The following is a 20,948-nucleotide window of genomic DNA, read 5'->3' on the forward strand; positions in this document are numbered from 1 at the left end:
AATTCATAAGCCGAGGTTCCACTGTACAATGGTGCCTCGGGATACAAACAGCTCAAAACTCGAACAATTATGTATATGTACTTATGTAAGTGCGTTTGTAAGTGTATTTTTGGGGGTTTGAAATGGATTACAGTAATCTAATTTGCATTATTCCTTATGAGAACAAATTCGTTTGGTATCAGCACTCAAACAGCCTTCTGGAATGAATTAAGTTCGTATCCCGAGGTACCACTGTATTATAATATTATTGGGGTAACTGTAGAAAATTATTCCTCTTGTATGCCTTCACTCAGAGCGTCATTTCTTCTAAAAATGGTGTTACAAGAGAGTGGAAATGTTGCTCTTTATTTATTCTACTGTATCAATGTGGAGACAACTTGTACACAATGTAACTTGTACACAAACCAGACCTGTATGCCTGGTTTGTTTACATAACTCCGTGCCTGTTGACTCTCATGTACTCATTCTCTCTCTGTCTCTCGTTTATTCGTATTATCTCGTTTACTCACCTCTGAGTATCAGTATTGATGGGTATCAGCCAAGTTTGATGGTGCTGATATGGATATCAAATAATTTTGATGGTATTTGTCTTTAAACTGAGTATTGGTATTAGCCAAAAAAGTTGGGATAGTGCCATCCCTAATTATTATTAACCCTTTCAGGGTCCAGCCAACTGATTTGAAACTTGTCCACAGGGTCCAAGAATTTTCCCCAAAAAATTTTTTTATTTTTTCTTAGGAAATGGTAGAGAATCTTTTTCTGTAGGTAATAAAACAAAAAAATACGAAATTTGATAGAAAATTAACGAAATTATGCTCTCGTGAATTCTGCTGCATCAGCGATATTTACACCGCAGCGATTTTGCCCACTTTGACTCCCATTTAAGGCCAATTACATTATTCTAGTCGACCAAATTCTTAGCTTGTTTTGCTAATATTACTTCTATTTTATTGACTGGACACATGAAATTGCCCAATCAACTATTTCAACTACCTAATAGTGACTGGAAATTGGTAATTTGGCCAATTTCAAACAAAGTTCAAAATAGGGTCCAGAATAAACAATGAAGGCATTCCTGTCATTAAAATAACATTTCTTCTGTTTGTTAGTTACATTTCCAGGCTTTATAGATGAATTCTACTTTGACTTTTTTATTTACATAATGGATTTTTAGTCACACCAGAGAATAGAAGATTTACTGTTATGCAAAACAGCCTCTCCTCACTTATGGTGGGCTCTCTGACCAGTATTTATATGTAAATAATGTGTATTAGAGCTGATTTCCTCTATTCTGTTTATTTCAATATACAGTACACTACTGTATGAAAATTTAAAAATATACCAGAAATGTTATAAATGGTACAAAAGTGATATTAAAACAGTATCAAAGATGGTTGACACAAACACACTACCATTATAGCATGCTCCACACTTAGTGATGAATTTGTTTAATGACGTGGTCTTAGGAATGGAACTCCATCATTAAGTGAGGAGAGGCTGTACCGTAATAATTGCATAAATAATATCAGTGCATTCGTGAACATATATTAGACCCACCAGATGACTATTGAATGCTCAGTTTCAAGCCATTTTCGGTACTAAAACCAAACAAAATCATCTCTATTCCTGTAATATATCTTCATTCTATCAAATGAGACCAAGAAACTGCGAATACAACTGTAAAAAAACATATGAAAACACACCGCAAAGTTGGTGTTTTAATCCAAAAACATGGTCTGTTTTTTTTTCTCATTATGCACTGCATGCTGCAGGATTTATTTTATATGGTGTACACTTACCACATAGATGCATTCTCTCATATCTAGGCCCAAATTATCTGCTCACAGCTTATCTGAGTGAGCTGAGCTCATGGCATAGAACTACAGCTTAGACCCTGGTTTCAAAGCCGTAGAACTATGGGATGGACCCTCAAAGAGTTAATAACAAATTAGAGAAAAGTTCAAACATGCTTAGGAAAGATTTGAGTTAAAAAATGAGAACTAAGAAAAATAAAGAACATTGAATTTGTCATCATTGGCAAACAGAATGTGAAAAGATGTACTGACCACTTACAAACTTAAAACTCTTACTGGAACTAGCAAAAATCTATAGTCAATTGTCTAGCTGGACACAAAGACCAAGGCCCATTTTATTTATTTTTTTATTAACACATTGGCCGATTCCCACCAAGGAAGGGTGGCCCGAAAAAGAAAAACTTTCATCATTCACTCCATCACTGTATTGCCAGAGGGCTGCTTTACACTACAGTCATAAAACTGCAACATTAACACCCCTCCTTCAGAGTGTAGACCCTGTACTTCCCATCTCCAGGACTCAAGTCCAGCCTTCCGGTTTCCCTGAATCCCTTCACTAAATATTACTGTATAAATATTACTGTATAAACATTTAAAAATATACCAGAAATGTTGTAAATGGTGCAAAGGTGATATTAAAACAATATTAAAGATGGTCGACACAAACCCACTACCATTAGAGTATGCTCTTCACTTAGTAACGAATTCGTTCAACTATACATGGTCTTAGGAAAGGAACTACATTGTTAAGTGAGGAGAGGCTGAACTGAGGCTCAACTGTACCAGCATAGAGAAAAAATGCATGCAGTATAATGTGATCCAGCTTATGTGATAAATGCACACATGTGGGCCAAATGTTGTTAATAATAGATTGCTTTTACTGAAACAAGTATTTTGCTGTGTAAGTATAAACCAACAGAACAGCAAACTCAGCCCTGATGAAAGCTTATTCTGCAACTTGGTGTTTTTTGTTTTAATATGCAGTAGTAGGTTGGTAGACAGCAACCACCCAGAGAGGTACTACTGTCCTGCCAAGTGAGTGCAAGATAGAAACCTGTATTTGTTTTACATGACGGTACAAATGCTGATGTCTTTTTTCTGTGTCATAAACACACAAGATCACAGGTATATTTTGTTATTTTTACTAACACATACATGTACAAATTTATGTATACACACTCACCTTATATTTCCTTAAAAGTTCTTGTTCTTATTATTGTCCTTTTATATCCATGAGGAAGTGGAATAAGAATTTTTCCTCCATAAGCTATGCGTGTTGTAAAAGCCAACTAAAATGCTGGGAGCAATGGACTAGTAACCCCTTTACCCGTGCAGCTTACTAAAAATAAAAAGAAGAAAACCTTCAAGTTGGGATGTTTGAATGTGCGTGGATGTATCATGGATGATAAGAGTGAGATGATTGTGGATGTTATGAATGAAAAGAAGCTGGATGTCCTGGCTTGGAGTGAAACAAAACTGAAGGGGGTAGGAGAGTTTCAGTGGAGAGAAATAAATGGGATTAGGTCAGGGGTTTCTAACAGAGTTAGAGCTAAGGAAGGAGTAGCAATAATGTTGAAGGATCAGTTATGGCAGGAAAATAGGGAATATAAATGTATAAATTTAAGGATTATGTGGAGTAAAATAAGGGTGGGATGTGAAAAGTGGGTTATAATAATTGTTTATGCACCTGGAGAAGAGAGAAGTGGGGAGTTCTGAACCAAGTGAGAGAGTACCTGTGGTGGAGGGCCTAAATGCTAAAATGGGTAAAACTGTTGGGGAGGGAGCACTAGGTAAGTTTGGGGTGCCAGGGAAAAATGAAAATGGGGACCTTTAATTGAACTATGTACAGAAAGAGGTCTGGTAATAAGTAATACATATTTTAAGAAAATGAGGATAAATAAGTATACAAGATATGATATAGCACATAATGACAGTGGTTTGTTAGATTATGTATTGGTGGATAAAAGGTTGATGGGTAGACTTCAGGATGTGCATGTTTACAGAAAGGCAACAGATAAATAACAAAAAAAAGGCACAAAACTGTGACTGGAACGATACACAAATAACCCACACATAGAAGAGAGGAGCTTACGACGACGTTTCGGTCTGACTTGGACCATTGACAAAGTCACATTTACAAAGTGTCTTTGTAAATGGTCCAAGTCAGACCAAAACGTCATTGTAAGCTCCTCTCTTCTACATGCCGGTTATTTGTGTAAGGCAATAAATATATTGGATCATAGTGTTTGCCTACGTGATTTTCTAAACCATATTGGATCACTATTTAGCTGACGCTACAGTTAGAGTAAGAGGTAGATGGAGCAAAAGAATAACAGCAACAGCAAGTAAGAGTGAGGTGAGAGTTTATAAACAAAGGGAGGAGGAAGTTAGGGTGAGATATAAGCAACTAGTGGGAGAAAGGTGGGCTAATGAGAGTATAGGTAGTGTGGGGGGTTCAAGAGGGGGTGGGATAGTTTTAAAAAGGCAGCATTAGAATGCATAGCAGAAGTTTGTGGCTATAGGAGGGTGGGTGCAAGAGGAAAGAGGAGTGATTGGTGGAATGATGAGGTAAAGAGTGTGATAAAAAAAAAGAGAAAAAGGTTGCTTATGAGAGATTTTTACAGAGTTGAAGTGATATAAGAAGGGTGGAGTATATGGAGAGTAAAAGAGAGGTGAAGAGAGTGGTGAGGGAGTTCTCAAGGAGAGCAAATGATAGAATGGGTGAGGTGCTGTCAACAAATTTTGCTGAGAAGAATAAGAAAAAATTTTGGAGTGAGATAAATAGGTTAAGAAAGCCTAGGGAATGAATGGATTTGATAGTTAAAAACAGAATAGGGGAGTTAGTAGATGGGGAGTTGAAGGTATGGAGAAGATGGCAGGAATATTTTGAGGAACTGTTAAATGATGAAGAGAGGGAGACAGTAATTTCATGCATTGGCCAGGGAGGTAAAACATCTTTTAGGAGGGAAGAAGAGCCGGATGTGTGTGGGGAGGTGCGCAACACATTAGGTAGAATAAAAAAGGGTAAAGCAGATGGAACTGATGGGATCATGACAGAAATGTAAAAAGCAGGGAAAGGGGGGATATAGTTTTGTAGTGATTGGTACTTTTGTTCAATAAATGTATGAAAGAGGAGAAGGTACCCAGAGATTGGCAGTGTGTATATAATTCCTTTATAAAAAGGGAAGGGGAACAAAAAAGATTGTAAAAACTATAAGGAAATAAGTTTATTGAGTATACCAGGTAAAGTGTATGGTAGTTATTTTTGAAAGAATTAGAAGACAGAAAGTAGGATTACAGATGAACGAGGAGACTTTACAATGGGTAGGGGATGTATAGATCAAGTGTTTACATTGAAGCATATAAGCGAAAAATATTTAGATAAAGGTAGGGAAGTTTTCATGTTTGTCGTAAGAGGCTACTAACATGCCAGGAGCAAGGGGATAGTGATCCCTTCTCTTGTATATATTACTAAAGTTAAAAAGACAAACTTTTATTTTCCTTTTTGGGCCATCCTGCTTCAGTGGGATACGGCCAGTTTGGTGAAAGAAGGCAAATTTTCATTGCATTTATGGATTTAGAAAAGGCATATGATAGGGGAGCAATGTGGTAGATGTTGCAAGTGTATGGAATAGGTGGTAAGTTACTAAATGCTGTAAAGAGTTTTTATGAGGATAGTGAGGCTCAGGTTAGGGTGTGTAGGAGAGAGGAAGATTACTTTCCAGTAAAAGTAGGCCTTAGACAGAGATGTGTAATGTCACCATGGTTGTTTAACATAGTTATAGATGGAGTTGTAAAAGAAATTAACACTAGGGTGTTGGGGAGAGAGGTGATTTTACTCGATCTGATTTGATTATTTATACATTGTTGTGCTACAAATTTGTACAACTTTAATGCTTCTTATTTGAAATATTCATTTGTACTTCATGTTGTAATTTGTTTACTTTAATTTTTACCACTGAATATATCATTGCTTAGTTAATCTTAAGTTAATTTTAAGCCTGCCCATAATGCTCTGCATACAAGGGGCTTTTGGCATGTACACCCAATCACTATATTTCTTTGCACAACTATGTATCATGTCCAAATAAAAAATAAATAAATAAATAAAATACAAAAATTGGAGTTGACACAGTTATTTTTTGCTGATGATACTGTGCATTTGAAAGATTCTAAAGAGAAGTTGCAAAGGTTAGTGGACAAGTTTGCAAAGGTGTGTAAAGAAAGTTGAAAGTGAACTTAGATAAGAGTAAGGTGATGAGGGTATCCAATGAATTAGGTAAAGAAGAATTAGATATCAGATTGGAAGGAAGGAGTATGGAATTGAATGTATTCAGATATTTGGGAGTAGATTTCTCAGTAGATGGGCTTATGAAGGATGAGGTTAATCACTGAATTGATGAAGGAAAAAATGTGAATGGTATCTGTGGAGACAAAAATGTTTATTCATGGAGGCAAAGAAGGGAATGTACGAGAGTACAGTGGTACCAGCACTCTTATATGTGTGTGAAGCATGGGTTATGAATGCTGCAGCAAAGAGGAGCTGGAGGCAGTGGAGATGTTGTGTCTGGGGGCAATGTGTAGTGTAAATATTATGCAGAGTATTCGTAGTGTGGAAATTAGGAGGAGGTGTAGAGTTACTATAAATATTGTTCAGAGAGCTGAAATGGGGTTATTAAGGTGATTCGGTCATTTAGAGAGGATGGAGCAAAATAGGTTAACTTGGAGAGTGTATAAATCTGTAATGGAGGGGCGGGGGGGGGGGGGTCATCCTAGGAAAGGATGAAGGAAGGGGGGTAAAAGAGGTTTTGTATGCAAGGGACATGGACATGCAGCAGGTATGCAAGAGCATGTTAGAGAGGGGTAAATGGAGATGAATGGTTTTTGGGACCTTATGAGTTGTTGGAGTGTAAGCAGGGTAATATTTTGTAAAGGGTTTCAGGGAAACTGGTTAAGCTGGACTTAAGTCCTGGAGGTGGAAAGCACAATGCCTTCACTTTAAAGGAGGGGTTTAGGATATCGGCTGTTTGTACTGACATCTAAATTGTCATGTGTGGGTGCCTTTGCAAAAACAGTGATATTGTCTGAGTGATGGTGAAAGTGTTTCTTTTTTTGGGTCACCCTGCCTTGGTTAGAGAGCCGATGTGTTGAAAAAAAAAAAATACATGGGTGACACTTTGATCACACGTGACAAATTTCATCGTTTTAAATAGTACTAAACTGTAATACAACACACTGTAAATTGTTTTAAATTGTTACACTGTAATACTGTAATCTTATTAACTAATACAATAGTGTAAAAAGTCTCTACTAGACTTATCAAACCCATGTAGCATCACCTGATATAATATTAAATTCTCCTGTACTCACTCTAACTCATCTAATGACCATATGAACTATGTATTATTGCCTTACTATTCTTAAGTTAATCTTTAACTTTGCCTGAAATGCTCTGCATACAGAGGGGCTTTTGGCATATACACCCAACTATTATATTCCTCTGTACAACTATGTAATTTGTCAAAATAAAAAATCTAATCTAATCTAATCTAATCTAATGATGTACATACCATGCTGGATCACTCAAGACCTCTTTGCCATCAAAGCTGAAGATGCGAGGTTTTTGTACGAAGACTCCGCCCAAGCCCAAGAATGCCTCACTCCATGCATTGAAAAGCACCTCACCCTGGAAGAAACTGAATCTGAGTGGTCATCTTATTACACAGTATTGGTTAAGTCATAATGCAAGTTTCAATTTTTCATTGTGGTACAATTAACGCCTTAACTATGTAAAGTAAAAGGACACAAGTGCAACTAATGTGACATTTTTTTGTGGCAACGTTTTGCTCTCCAGGAGCTTTGTCAAGCCGTTACGGCTTGTAACGGCTTGACAAAGCTCCTGGAGAGCGAAACGTTGCCACAATAAAATGTCGCATTAGTTGCACTTGTGTCCTTTTACTTTACATATTGTCGGTAATTCTACCATCATATATACAACCCCTGAACTGTCCAAACGTACATCTACATTCTTACTGGTAGTGCTCCAAACATAGATCTACATTTTATTTTTCATGCCTTCAAATTTGGCACGATTGGCCTGAGATGCCTGGTCAGCATAAAAAGGGTCTTAGCCCTCGGTGTGTGCAGTATTAAAAAAATATGGGACCACTTAGTACCTTGTGAGAGCACCAGTTCAACTGTGCGCCAGCTAGAGCAAACAGCGCGGCAAACACCAAGGATTCACTGATGTTATGTTGCATTAACATTCCCCTTTTAAGAGGAAAGTGATGCTGACCCCGAGTTTAGTGGCTTTGAGGTGGATGTGGCCACAAGTGGTCGTGGAAATATCAAAAACCTCGATAATAACCCATGTGCAACATTTGTGCAACACCTTTTCAATTTTGGTACCACTGGTAGTGTCATCCTGCAAGAATGTCCTATAACCTATGTTGCAACCCCTGAATGGGTTACAATGTATATGATGTATATGTATATAATGTATATTACCTTTTCATATAATTTTATATTGCTTATATTTGCGATAATAACTAAATCGTGAATATATTGCTTTATATTATTATTTGTCTTGGTTACTTTTGTTAGGTAGGATGTAACATATTATTATGTGCTCATAGTTCAAGTCTTGATTGTCTAACTACTGTAATTATTGCTCTTTGCTCGTTACTCTGCCGGCTTCTGTTGCTGGGCAGCAGCTGTCCACGGAGCTATCACGTGATCGAGGGGGGGAGGGGTGATCACACCTCGCCTGAAGTATTCAGTCTGGTCTAGACTCTCTTGGTGGTTGGACGTATTCTTGACAAGACGAGCCTAAATCTCCCTTATTGGCCCTTGTTGGAAGATCGTCTCTTGTCTCATTATTGTTATAGGTTCTGTAGAACTCTGTTCACAGAACATTGTCGAGACTTAGTGATTTTCGACGTTGTACTGAGGTTGTGTGTCACAGACGCTCTGAGCAACTCAGGTCCTGAGCTGTAGCTTCTGACCTAATTTGTACTGGTATCTGTGTATTGTCACAGTCGGGGATTTTCTTATGCTGAACTTAGATTCAGTAGTATGGGAGTTTTGTGACTTTTGTGGAGGATCTGCTGATGGTCCCTACTTAGCGTCGTTACATTATTTCCTTGATCCTGATGGTGTTGCAGTTGCTTGTTATATTGCTATTGGGCTTAGCATTCTTTTTATTGTTCAAGCAGACTGTTCTGATTGCCAGTTGGTCAAGAAGTTAGTTTATGAGAGGACTTTGTCAGTCACTTGTTTAAGTCTAGTTGAGTCGTGAGACATAGTGAACTACTTAGAGCACTTACACACATACACACAAACTTACTTGTACATATTTTTTTTTTTATTATCACACTGGCCGATTCCCACCAAGGCAGGGTGGCCCGAAAAAGAAAAACTTTCACCATCATTCACTCCATCACTGTCTTGCCAGAAGGGTGCTTTACACTACAGTTTTTAAACTGCAACATTAACACCCCTCCTTCAGAGTGCAGGCACTGTACTTCCCATCTCCAGGACTCAAGTCCGGCCTGCCGGTTTCCCTGAATCCCTTCATAAATGTTACTTTGCTCACACTCCAACAGCACGTCAAGTATTAAAAACCATTTGTCTCCATTCACTCCTATCAAACACGCTCACGCATGCCTGCTGGAAGTCCAAGCCCCTCGCACACAAAACCTCCTTTACCCCCTCCCTCCAACCCTTCCTAGGCCGACCCCTACCCCGCCTTCCTTCCACTACAGACTGATACACTCTTGAAGTCATTCTGTTTCGCTCCATTCTCTCTACATGTCCGAACCACCTCAACAACCCTTCCTCAGCCCTCTGGACAACAGTTTTGGTAATCCCGCACCTCCTCCTAACTTCCAAACTACGAATTCTCTGCATTATATTCACACCACACATTGCCCTCAGACATGACATCTCCAATGCCTCTTATTAAATGTTAATGTACCAGACGGTACTTAAGACTTATATATGTGATATGTGCTTTCAGCACAATAATACTGTACACGAGAGAAGTGATTAATATTATTTTGATTACTGTGATTAATTTAATTTAATTTGATATATGCCTAGACAACTTAATTATTAATAAATTTATTAAATTTTAATTTCTCTAGTTAGTAGCCTACCAGTTGTAATCCTGAAGCACTATTGAATCATACTGAATTCTAATGGATAATTGGACAAGGATACTGACTAATTGTTACGAAAACCCAGTAACAGGCTGAATGCAAGAAGGGCAGTCCTTTCTAGTGTTTTTTGTAACACCTATGCCCTAAGTAAAAAGAAACAATTCTGGAACGTGTAATACTTGTTCGGCAGGCTGGTGGCTGGCTGGTTGGCCGGCGGATGGCTAGCTGGCCGGTGGCTGGCTGGCCGGTGGCTGATTGGCTGTCTTTATCTCTGTCTGTATCTATCTCTGTCTATCTCTTTCTCTGTATCTCTGTCTCTATCTCACAGAAACACATATGTAAATACAATTATACAGTGTAAATTACCTAGGATAACCTGAAAAATCCAGACAAAGTGCTATATTGTGCTTGTAGATATAATGCATAATAAACATGACTGGCAACTGTCAAGTGATATGCATTTTCACTTGTTCAGGAAGCAGATGTGATCGTATGTAACACCAATTGGTTCATGAGCAACTCTGAGACAAGAGAGACAAGCAGAGAGAAAGACAGACACACGAGCAGACAGAAAGACAGGCAGATAGATAGAGAGCTAGACAGAGAGCTAGAGAGCTAGACAGAGAGCTAGAGAGCTAGACAGAGAGCTAGAGAGCTAGACAGATAGAGAGCTAGACAGAGAGCTAGAGAGCTAGACAGATAGAGAGCTAGACAGAGAGCTAGACAGATAGAGAGTTAGACAGACAGACAGACAGACAGATTCAGACATGTTTATTTGTAACAGTGAAAACAAATCAAGTGAAGGCAGTGTATGCTTATCAAATGACACCATTAGCTGCACTGTCAGCAGTGGAGTAACACACGTCTTACATCATGTTTCAAGGGAAATTATTATTATTATTATTATGATTATTATTATAATATACTCCCACATATCCAAAACACTGCTGGGACCTATAAATACTATGTATATATTTCTAGACAATAGTTTGTGACTAAGGTAGGTAAAAATGTCCACCTGTCACTGTGCAACTATTTGAGTACTATTTCAGTACCTAATATTAGTACCAGAACAAAGATTAACTATGAAATCACAAGAACTACTACAAATTGTAATTATCAGAGCCCAGTCACGCTAGCCAATACTGTAAACACCGAATTACTGAAAATATCTACCTGGATGAGGACTAACAAACTTACACTAAACATTGACAAAACCTACTTCATTCAGTTTGGTAACAGAGCTACAGATGTACCTCTTAACATAACGATAAACGGATCACCTATCACAAAGCTAACAGAGGGAAAATTCTTAGGAATCCACCTCGATAATAGACTCAAATTTCATACACATGTACAACAAATTTCTAAGAAAATTTCCAAGACTGTAGGCATACTATCGAAGATACGGTACTATGTTCCACAGTCAGCCCTCCTGGCCCTTTATCACTCTCTTATTTACCCCTATCTCACCTATGGAATTTGTGCATGGGGCTCAACAACAATTAACCATCTCAGACCACTAATTACCCAACAAAAGGCTGCAGTTAGAATAACAAATTCTCACTACAGGCAACACACTCCACCAATATTCAAAACACTCAACCTACTCACCATACAAAACATCCATACTTATTATTGCACCTATTACATACATAGAACACTTAACTCTGATATTAACCCTCCCCTTAAACATCTCCTTGCCAACCTCAACAGAACACATGACCATAACACAAAGCACAGATCACTCTTTGATGTTCCTCACGTCCATCTCACGCTATGCAAAAACTCAATGCACATAAAAGGCCCTAAAATCTGGAATTCATTACCTGTAAATATAAAAGAAACACTACCTGTTTATAAATTCAAGTCTCTTCTCAAAGTTCACTTACTCACTCAAAACCAAATAAATACTGAATAACTGAACCTTATAAATTGTATATCCAAAATGTTACTCACAATTATATCACATAAATGTTAAACCTAGGACCCAATCTAACTTTGTTATTTTTTTAAATACACTACCTAACAGAATACTCCATTCTACTGAATGAACAGCAATGCAAGCAACCATATGACCTGTCTTTGTAATACTCATTTGTGCTTTATAGTTATCTGTTTACAATAATGTCTTATCACTGATTTCATCATTGCTTAGTTAATCTTAAGTTAATGTTAAGCCAGCCCATAATGCTATGCATAAAAATGGCTTTGGCATGCTGCTCTTACCTGTATTTTTTTTTTTGTACCTCTGTATGTAAGCTTAAATTTCTAAATAAATAAAATAAATAAATAAATAAATTAAAAAAAAAGAAAAAAAAAAGGTACATCAGTAACACTTCTGCAAGTGGCAGTGCTTCATGCTGCTGTCAAGTGAGCGACAAGCGCCGACTTTGCGGTCTTATATCTCCGTAAGTATTGACTCTAGAATTTTTTTTTACATTACTTTATATAAAAAATGTCCTCTTCATTTAAAAAAAAAAATTTTTTTTTTTTTTTTCAAAATATTTGGAGCTCTGGATCAGTGAATGTAGATCTATGTTTGGACAGTTAAGGGGTTAATGGGTGAAAGGAACACAACCTGTACTCCCCAATGGTGAAGCTGGAGGTGCTGTCCTGGGAGACAGTAATGGTGAAGCTGGAGATTATGTCCAGGTAGTCCTCTTCAAGGGGGGCTCCTTGGCGTGGTGAAGAGGCTCTTGGTCTGAGGAATTAGACCTATCGGTCTTCTTCCTCAGACCGAACCTAATTACCCCCCAATCTCCCCTCCCCTATCCCATCCTCCCCTTTTTCCTTTCCTCCTCCTCCTCCCCACCCCTCCCTTTTGCCCTTCCTCTTTTCGGCCTTTGGGATTTCTCCCACAGGCGCGCTAGTTCCTAGGTAGGGGAAAGGATACCGGGGTCCATCCCATTCTGTTGAGGTTCTTGGCGGTGGCATAGTTTGCTGTGGAATCTGGATCGCCTGGGGATGTCCCGATCCCTCTCCGGTATCCCGGAATAGCTTTGGGTGTCTTTCGGGCGACGGGTGTATCTCTGGAAGCCACCTTTCAGATTCCGGGGGTGGTGGCCGAAGGAGGTATGCTTTGTGGCAGATATCCAGCCGCCCTCTCTTTTGTCCACCGAGGTAGCTCGGCAGATGTGAGGTTGCTATCCCGGATTGTTAGTTTACTAGCATGATGGGTAGGGTATGGCACGGGTTCCATGCTGCATCTGCGCTACTTGCGGTGCTGAGGTCCTCTTGGGCGCGGAGGGAGATTTCTGGCCCTTTCATTCCTCCTAACCCTTTGAGGGTTTTGGTCGTACTAGTACGTCTTACGCGTAGGGGTTTTTGTCGTACTAGTACGCATAAATTCTAGCGGCCTCAAATCTCGCAGGAAAAGGCTGATAAGCCTAGATGTGAGAGAATGGGTCTGTGTGGTGGGTGTGCGCAGTAGGAAAAAAATCTGGGACCCAGTGGTGCATTGTGGGAATGCCATCATAGTACACAATTTCCACCGTGCCCTGCGGTAAGAAGTTCCTCACTCCTCGGCGAATTGGGACACTTTTGTTCCCCAGTGACAGTTCTAATACAGATGGAAGTGACAGTGAAGATGAGTTTCAAGGTTCTGGTGAGGTTTTGACCGAAACTAATGACCATAATATGGGTAATAGTGAGGAAAACCCAGACAACCGACAGCCTTCCACCTCTGGTGCTGGGCCGTCGTTCAGTTGTACCAGAATCAAAGAGGAAACTCCTATTTTCCAAAATCCCAGACTCAGATGTGAGCATTGGTGATGATAATGATAGTGATTATGAACTACAAGCTCTTCAAACTTGTTCCAAGAATGGAGGAGGAGGAGGAGGCAGAGGAGGAGGAGGCAGAGGAGGAGGAGGCAAGAGGAGGAGGAGGCAAGAGGAGGAGGAGGCAGAGGAGGAGGAGGAGGAGGAGGAGGAGGAGGAGGAGGAAGAAGAGGAGGAGGAGGAAGAAGAGGAGGAGGAGGAGGAGGAGGAAGAGGAGGGGGAAGAGGAGGAAGAGTAGGGGGAAGAGGAGGAAGAGGAAGAAGAGGAGGAGGAGGGTGGAACACTAGTACACTGGTACTGGTACACTAACATTTCTGTCTGTCTATTTGTCTGTCTGTCAAGCTCCCTGTCTATCTGTCTATCCGTCTAGCTCTCTGTCTCAGAGAGCCACAAGACTGTGTCATCACTTTTACTCACATCTTCAAGCAGATTATAGCACTTTGTCTGGATTTCTTGGGTTATCCTAGGTAATTTATACTATGTATACTTGTATTTATGTGTACCTGTGAGACAGAGATAGACAGACAGATAGAAAGAGAGAGACAGATTGAAAGAGATAGAATGAGGGAGAAAGATAAAACACCATTGTGAATGACACCATGTTTCAGAGTTCCACAAGCTGCAGAACTAATAGGAATATGTTCAGTGACTGTATATTGGTATATATATTATAGAACAATAATAATAAACAATGTTTTGTATTGTTTGTTTTTGTAAACAAGTTTTGTAAACAATATATTGATAATTATGTTTGTGTGCTTATTGTGTTGTATACAACGAGTGTATATATGTACATTGCACCCTACTTTGGTCTCATAGGCCACATAAGTTATGTGAAAAAATAAAATAGTGAAAAAAACAACAAACCTTCAAATACAAGTAAACTAAAGTTTACCGGGTGAGCGGCAGTCGCCGCTGTTGCCATACGCGGCTCATTTTCTGCAAACTTCATGCATCCATATCTCCGTAAGTATTGATGTTAAATTTTTTTTGTTTATCCTATAATGTTTAGAAAAAAAAACTCTATTTTTTCATAAGAAAAAATAATTTTTTTTTTTTTTGAAATTTGGCCGACCCTGAGAACGAGTTTCGGAAAGGGCCTGTCGACCCTCAAAGGGCTAAGAAGTATCCCTCCCCGGTCCCCCTTTTTTTTCATTCTTTTTTTATTTTTATTTTCTTTTCTTCTTTCTTTTTTTTTTCTTAAAAACAAAAAGAAAGAAGTAACCTAACCATGGCAGTCCTAGTCCATGAACCTCCTACCCCCGGGCCCCTTCTTGATACCGCACCCCGTTCTGACCCCGCCTCGTCTTTGGACCACTCTTCAGACACTCCTCATGCCTCTGTACCTCTTGCCGGTGCTGTTTCCTCACCTGCTTCAGGTACTGAGGCCTCAACTGACTCCTTCGATTTATCGGACCTTCGCTCTCCTCTGACTATGCTTCCGGCCTCTCCCTCTACGGTGCGGCAATTTTCAAATCGCCGACCCATTCCACGTCGGACCAACTCTGGTCCCACGCCTAAATGCCAACGACAATTACCTGCTGATGATACTTCTCCACCTTCTTGTTCTTCTGAGAAACGATCGACACGTCCTTCACTACCTTTCCACGCTCAGTTTCAGACTGAACAATGGACTAAATTCTTCACTTTACGACCGACTTCCTCTACTGCCTATCTTTCTGACCACAGTATTGGCAAGGCACTCCTACGCCATGTTGGTAAAGATATTTCTTTTCATGCTCTTAAGAGCGGTACGCGCATCATCACCGTACAGAATGCTACCCAGGCTCATGAGCTCTCTCGTCTTTCCCATATCGATACTGTTCCTGTCACTCTTGAAACACATCATTCCCTCAATTCTTGTAGTGGTACCATCATTCTGCCCCATACCATAGTTCAACAAAATTTCCAGACATGTGGCACTGACATTCTTGAACAGCTGGAACTCCAAGATCTCCCAATCCTCAAGGTAGACACTTACGTTCTTCATGCCCGCGGGCGGAGACGATACCCTACCAATGTGGCTCGTTTAACTTTTGACAGCCGAGAACTCCCATCCTCAGTTTATATAGCAGGACATCGGTTACAAGTCCGAAAGGTGATCCCTACACCGCAACAGTGTAGAAATTGCTGGCGATTTGGCCATCCAGCGAAATATTGCAGATCTATCGCCGAATGTCCAGTCTGTGGTGCTGATGACCATTCTCATACGTCTTGCAATCGATCTCCCTCTTGCCTTAACTGTCATGAGGCTCACCCTTCGTACTCTCGCCGTTGTCAAGTCTATTTAAACGAGCGGGAAATCCGTTACCTCAAAGAGACAGAAGGTCTCCCTTATGCCATGGCAGTTTCTCATCTCCGCCTCCAAGGGAGACTCCCACGTGTTTCTTATTCCCGTGTTTCAAAACGTCCCCCCACTTCTGGTATCCCATCTTCTACACCCACCTCTGTGGTTACCTCTCCCATAGTCACTCCTGTATCTAATCCTTTTGCTGTCCTCGGCTCAGACGTCCCTACTTCAACGCCTCAGTGTGATCTCGCTTCTTCGTGTTCTCTCTCACAAGCCTCAGTAACGACGAGATCTCGTATGACATCTCCTCCCAATCATCCCTCTACTTCTCAAAAGTCAAAAAAAGGTCCGTTAACACCTCCTACCCATCTTCCACCTCCTCATTTTACCCTCCCTGTCTCTGTCCCTGGTTCTCCCCCTCTCACTGACTCTGTTACAAGTGTAGAGGTTCACCCTCCTCCTCGTACTGTACCTTTCTCCCCTGTTCCCTCCCAGGTTTCTTCCTCTTCTGCCACCTCCCAGGTTTCTGCCTCTTCTGTCCCCTTCCACGCTTCTCCAGTTCCCTCCACCCTTTTGCTCCCCCCCTACCTTGGTACAGTCCAATACAGTTCCAATCTTTACTCATCCTCCCCCTACCATTTCCAATATTGTCTCCCATACGACGTCTCTGAATTCCGAAACACTTGAAGCAATCTCTGAATATATTGCAGAGACCAAACCATCAATAGACACTGACCCACCCTCTGTTCCTTCTCTCTCCTCTCCTCCATCTGCGCAACTCCTTTCTTCACAGCGCACCGTTCCTTCGCTGCTTGAACGTTTTCCACTGCCTCCGCATGTGGACTTTTCTAACCCCTCTAGTCCGTAGGAACCCTTACCTGCGGATTTCAAGTATCTTTATCACTGCCAATCATGGCCTATTTACAGTGGAATATACGCGGCCTCAGGGGTAATCGGGGTGAGCTTCAGATGTTACTCTCCCAGTTTGCCCCTGTTGGTGTTTGCTTACAGGAACCAAAATTACACTCTGCTGTTATCTCTCCCATCTCAGGCTATAATTTATTGTATTCTTCAGATCCTTTTCCTGATGGGACCTTTAATGAAAGTGCCCTTCTTCTACGCACTGATATTCCGTACCATCAGCTATTTGTTCATACTTCGCTGCATTACACAGCAGCCCGTATCCACTTGCATAGGTGGTATACGCTCTGTTCTTTATATCTCTCTCCTTCTCGGGCATTATCTATTCCAGATATTGCCTTTCTTGTTTCGTCATTACCGCCACCGATTCTGTTACTTGGTGATTTTAATGCCCACCATTTCCTCTGGGGGGGGGGGGGGTCTCACTGTGATTCCCGTGGAATTCAGTTAGAGGCTTTTCTTGCCACCCACCCCCTCCATGTTTTAAATACAGGTACACACACCCATTTTGATCCTCGGACTCATACTCTCTCTTGCATCGATCTCTCAGTCTGCTCTTCCTCCACCGCATTAGACTTCACTTGGTCTGTTCTCCCGGACTTACATGACAGCGATCATTTCCCAATCATTCTTACTTCCCCTTCATATTCACCACCTCTTCGCATCCCACGCTGGCAATTTGATCGGGCAAATTGGAACCTTTACTCACACCTAACTGTTTTTAGAGAAGTTCCTTCTTCGTCCTCCATTGATGAGCTTTTACACCTCTTCTCGTCCTCCGTTTTAACCGCAGCTTCTCATTCTATACCCCAAACTTCGGGCAGGCATTCTCAGAAATGCGTGCCTTGGTGGTCTCCTGCTTGTGCTCGTGCAGTACGTTTGAAACGCGCTGCATGGGGCAGGTACCGGTACAATAGAACCACAGAGAGACTCCTTGATTTTAAACAGAAGCGTGCGATCGCTCGCCGTGTCATCCGTGATGCTAAACGCACTTGCTGGCGAGATTATGTCTCCACCATCACCTCTGCTTCCTCTATGAGTGCAGTCTGGAAAAAAGTACGAAAACTGAGTGGTAAATATTCTCCTGACCCGGCTCCTGTTCTGCAGGTTGCCGGTGTTGATATAGCAAACCCACTAGATGTTGCCAATGAAATTGGCAATCATCTGGTCCGTATTTCTCAGGGACTCCATCTATGCCCCTCATTTCTTTCCTCAAAGTCTGCCAGAGAGTTAGCACCCTTGGACTTTTCTTCTCTCAGAGAAGAACAGTATAATGTGCCTTTTACACTTCAAGAGCTGGAGGCAACACTCTCAGCTTGCTGATCATCGGCAGCTGGGCCCGATGACATTCATATTCGTATGCTACAACATTTACATCAGTCAGCCCTTGCAGTCCTATTACGCCGTTACAATCTTATTTGGTCACAAGGAGTTCTTCCACAGCTGTGGAAATCCGCCATTGTTCTCCCTTTCCGCAAACCAGGCACTACGGGACATGAAACCTCCCACTATCGTCCCATTGCTCTTACCAGTGCAGTTTGCAAAGTAATGGAACGCCTAGTAAATAGACGTTTAGTGTGGTATTTAGAGACACATAACAGTCTCTCCACTCGTCAATATGGCTTTCGTAAGGGACGTTCTACCATAGACCCCTTACTACGCTTGGATACGTATGTTCGTAATGCCTTTGCGAATAACCACTCAGTTATTGCCATATTTTTTGACCTTGAGAAGGCATATGACACAACTTGGAGGTATAATATTTTAGCCCAAGCCCACTCCTTAGGCCTTCGAGGCAATCTACCATCCTTCCTTAAGAACTTTTTAACTGACAGGCATTTCCGTGTTCGGGTTAATAATGTGCTCTCCCCGGACTTTATCCAAGCTGAAGGTGTCCCCCAGGGATGTGTTCTGAGCACAACACTTTTTCTCCTTGCTATTAATGATTTGGCCTCTAGTCTTCCATCAAATATTTGGTCATCACTCTATGTTGATGACTTCGCTATTGCCTGTGCAGGCGCTGACTGTCACCTCATTACAGTTTCTCTCCAACATGCAGTCGACCGTGTTCCCAATTGGGCCACCACACGTGGGTTTAAATTTTCCAGCACTAAAACCCACCAAATTACTTTCACTAGACGCTCTGTCATCTCCGATCATCCTTTGTACCTCTATGGCTCCCGTATCCCTGAACGTGATACAGTCAAGTTTCTGGGCCTCCTCTTTGATCGTAGGTTATCCTGGAAACCTCACATTACCACTCTGAAGGCAACTTGTCACAGCCGGCTGAACCTTCTTAAAACCCTTGCTCATCTTTCATGGGGAGCTGATCGTCGAACCCTCCTCCGCCTACATTCTACCCTTATTTTATCGAAACTTGATTATGGTGACCAGATCTATTCAGCAGCATCTCCTGCTACTCTCTCTAGCCTTAACCCCATTCATCACCAAGGATTACGTTTATGCCTTGGTGCTTTTCGCTCTTCCCCTGTCGAGAGCCTCTATACAGAAGCGAACATTCCATCCTTATCCGATCGCCATGATGCCCATTGCCTGCGCTACTATGTACGCTCTCATGATCTCCGCAATCCTTCCATTTATAAAATGGTCACTGATATTAGTAGACATTCTTTATTTGTTCGCCGACCCTGTTTACTCCGTCCCTTCTCTCTTCGCCTTCATTCGCTCTTGTCTTCTCTTCAACTACCACCTTTCTATGTACATGTAGCATTTCACTTTTCCCTACCCCCCTGGGAAGTTCCAGCTATTCGAGTCTGTTCTTTCTCCCTCCCTTGCTCGAAAGCCCAACTGTCTACAGTCGCTTCCCGCTCTCTTTTTCTTGACCACTTTCACTCTCATTCTCATGCCATTGCCGTGTACACAGATGGCTCTAGGTCTTCTGACGGCGTAGGATTCGCAGCAGTGTTTCTGGACAGCGTCGTACAAGGGCATTTACTATCTTCGGCTAGTATTTTTACTGCTGAATTGTATGCCATCCTTACAGCACTTACCCGTATTGCATCTATGCCTGTGTCATCATTTGTGGTTGTCTCAGACTCCCTTAGTGCTTTACAGGCTATACAAAAATTTGATACACCTCATCCCTTAGTCCTCCGTATCCAACTTTGGCTACACTGCATCTTTACCAAGCATAAAGATATTGTTTTTTGTTGGGTCCCTGGTCATGTTGACGTACAGGGCAATGAACAGGCAGACACTGCTGAGCGGTCAGCAGTACATGACCTACCAGTTTCTTATAGAGGTATTCCATTTACAGACTATTTTGCTGCAATATCTTTCCACCTTCACACCCGTTGGCAACAACGTTGGTCTACTATGCTCGGCAACAAACTTCAATCTATTAAACCGAGTATAGGTTACTGGCCGTCTTCTTATCACCAGTGTCGAAGTTGGGAGACTACTCTCTCCCGTCTTCGCATTGGCCATACTCGTCTTACTCATGGATATCTCATGGAGAGGCATCCTGCTCCTCTCTGTGAGAATTGCCAAGCTCCATTATCAGTCAGCCACATTCTGTTGGACTGCCCACTTTATCAACGAGCACGCAGAATTTACCTCTGTCGTCGTCTTCGCTCAGCTACTCTCTCTTTACCTTCCCTTCTCGCTGATGGACCCACCTTTCATCCGGACTCTCTCATTGACTTTTTGACAACAACTGACTTACTTCACAAATTCTGATACCTTCAGCCCTTTCTACTTCAATCTCTTGCTTCCCTCTACCCCCGTACTATCCCCTGCCCCGCTGTTTTCTGTAACCTGCTGATCATCCCTCCTCCCTTCTGCCATCCAATACCCTCGCTTCCTTCCCTACCCTGCAGCGCTGTATAGCCCTTGTGGCTTAGCGCTTCTTTTTGATTATAATAATAATAATAATGTCCAGGTAGTTGGGAATTATACGCAGGAAGGAATGCATATAAATGACCTCATAGGGGACAGGAGCCATAGTGGGGAAACAAGTGTAGT

At 41.3% G+C, this 20,948-nt stretch overlaps 1 protein-coding gene across 9 annotated transcripts in view; it reads right to left on the reverse strand.

Moving 5' to 3' along the window:
• LOC128688281 (collagen alpha-1(XVIII) chain) overlaps nucleotides 1-20,948 on the reverse strand; it is a 472,640-nt gene that overhangs the window by 13,003 nt on the left and 438,689 nt on the right. For all 9 annotated transcript variants that reach the window (XM_070086587.1, XM_070086585.1, XM_070086589.1 and 6 more), the window contains one exon: nucleotides 7,385-7,500. In XM_070086587.1, coding sequence (XP_069942688.1) covers nucleotides 7,385-7,500 — 116 coding nt within the window. The remainder of the gene's footprint in view (nucleotides 1-7,384; nucleotides 7,501-20,948) is intronic.

Source organism: Cherax quadricarinatus, chromosome 19 (genome assembly GCF_038502225.1).
Source record: "Cherax quadricarinatus isolate ZL_2023a chromosome 19, ASM3850222v1, whole genome shotgun sequence".
NCBI lineage: Eukaryota > Metazoa > Arthropoda > Malacostraca > Decapoda > Parastacidae > Cherax > Cherax quadricarinatus.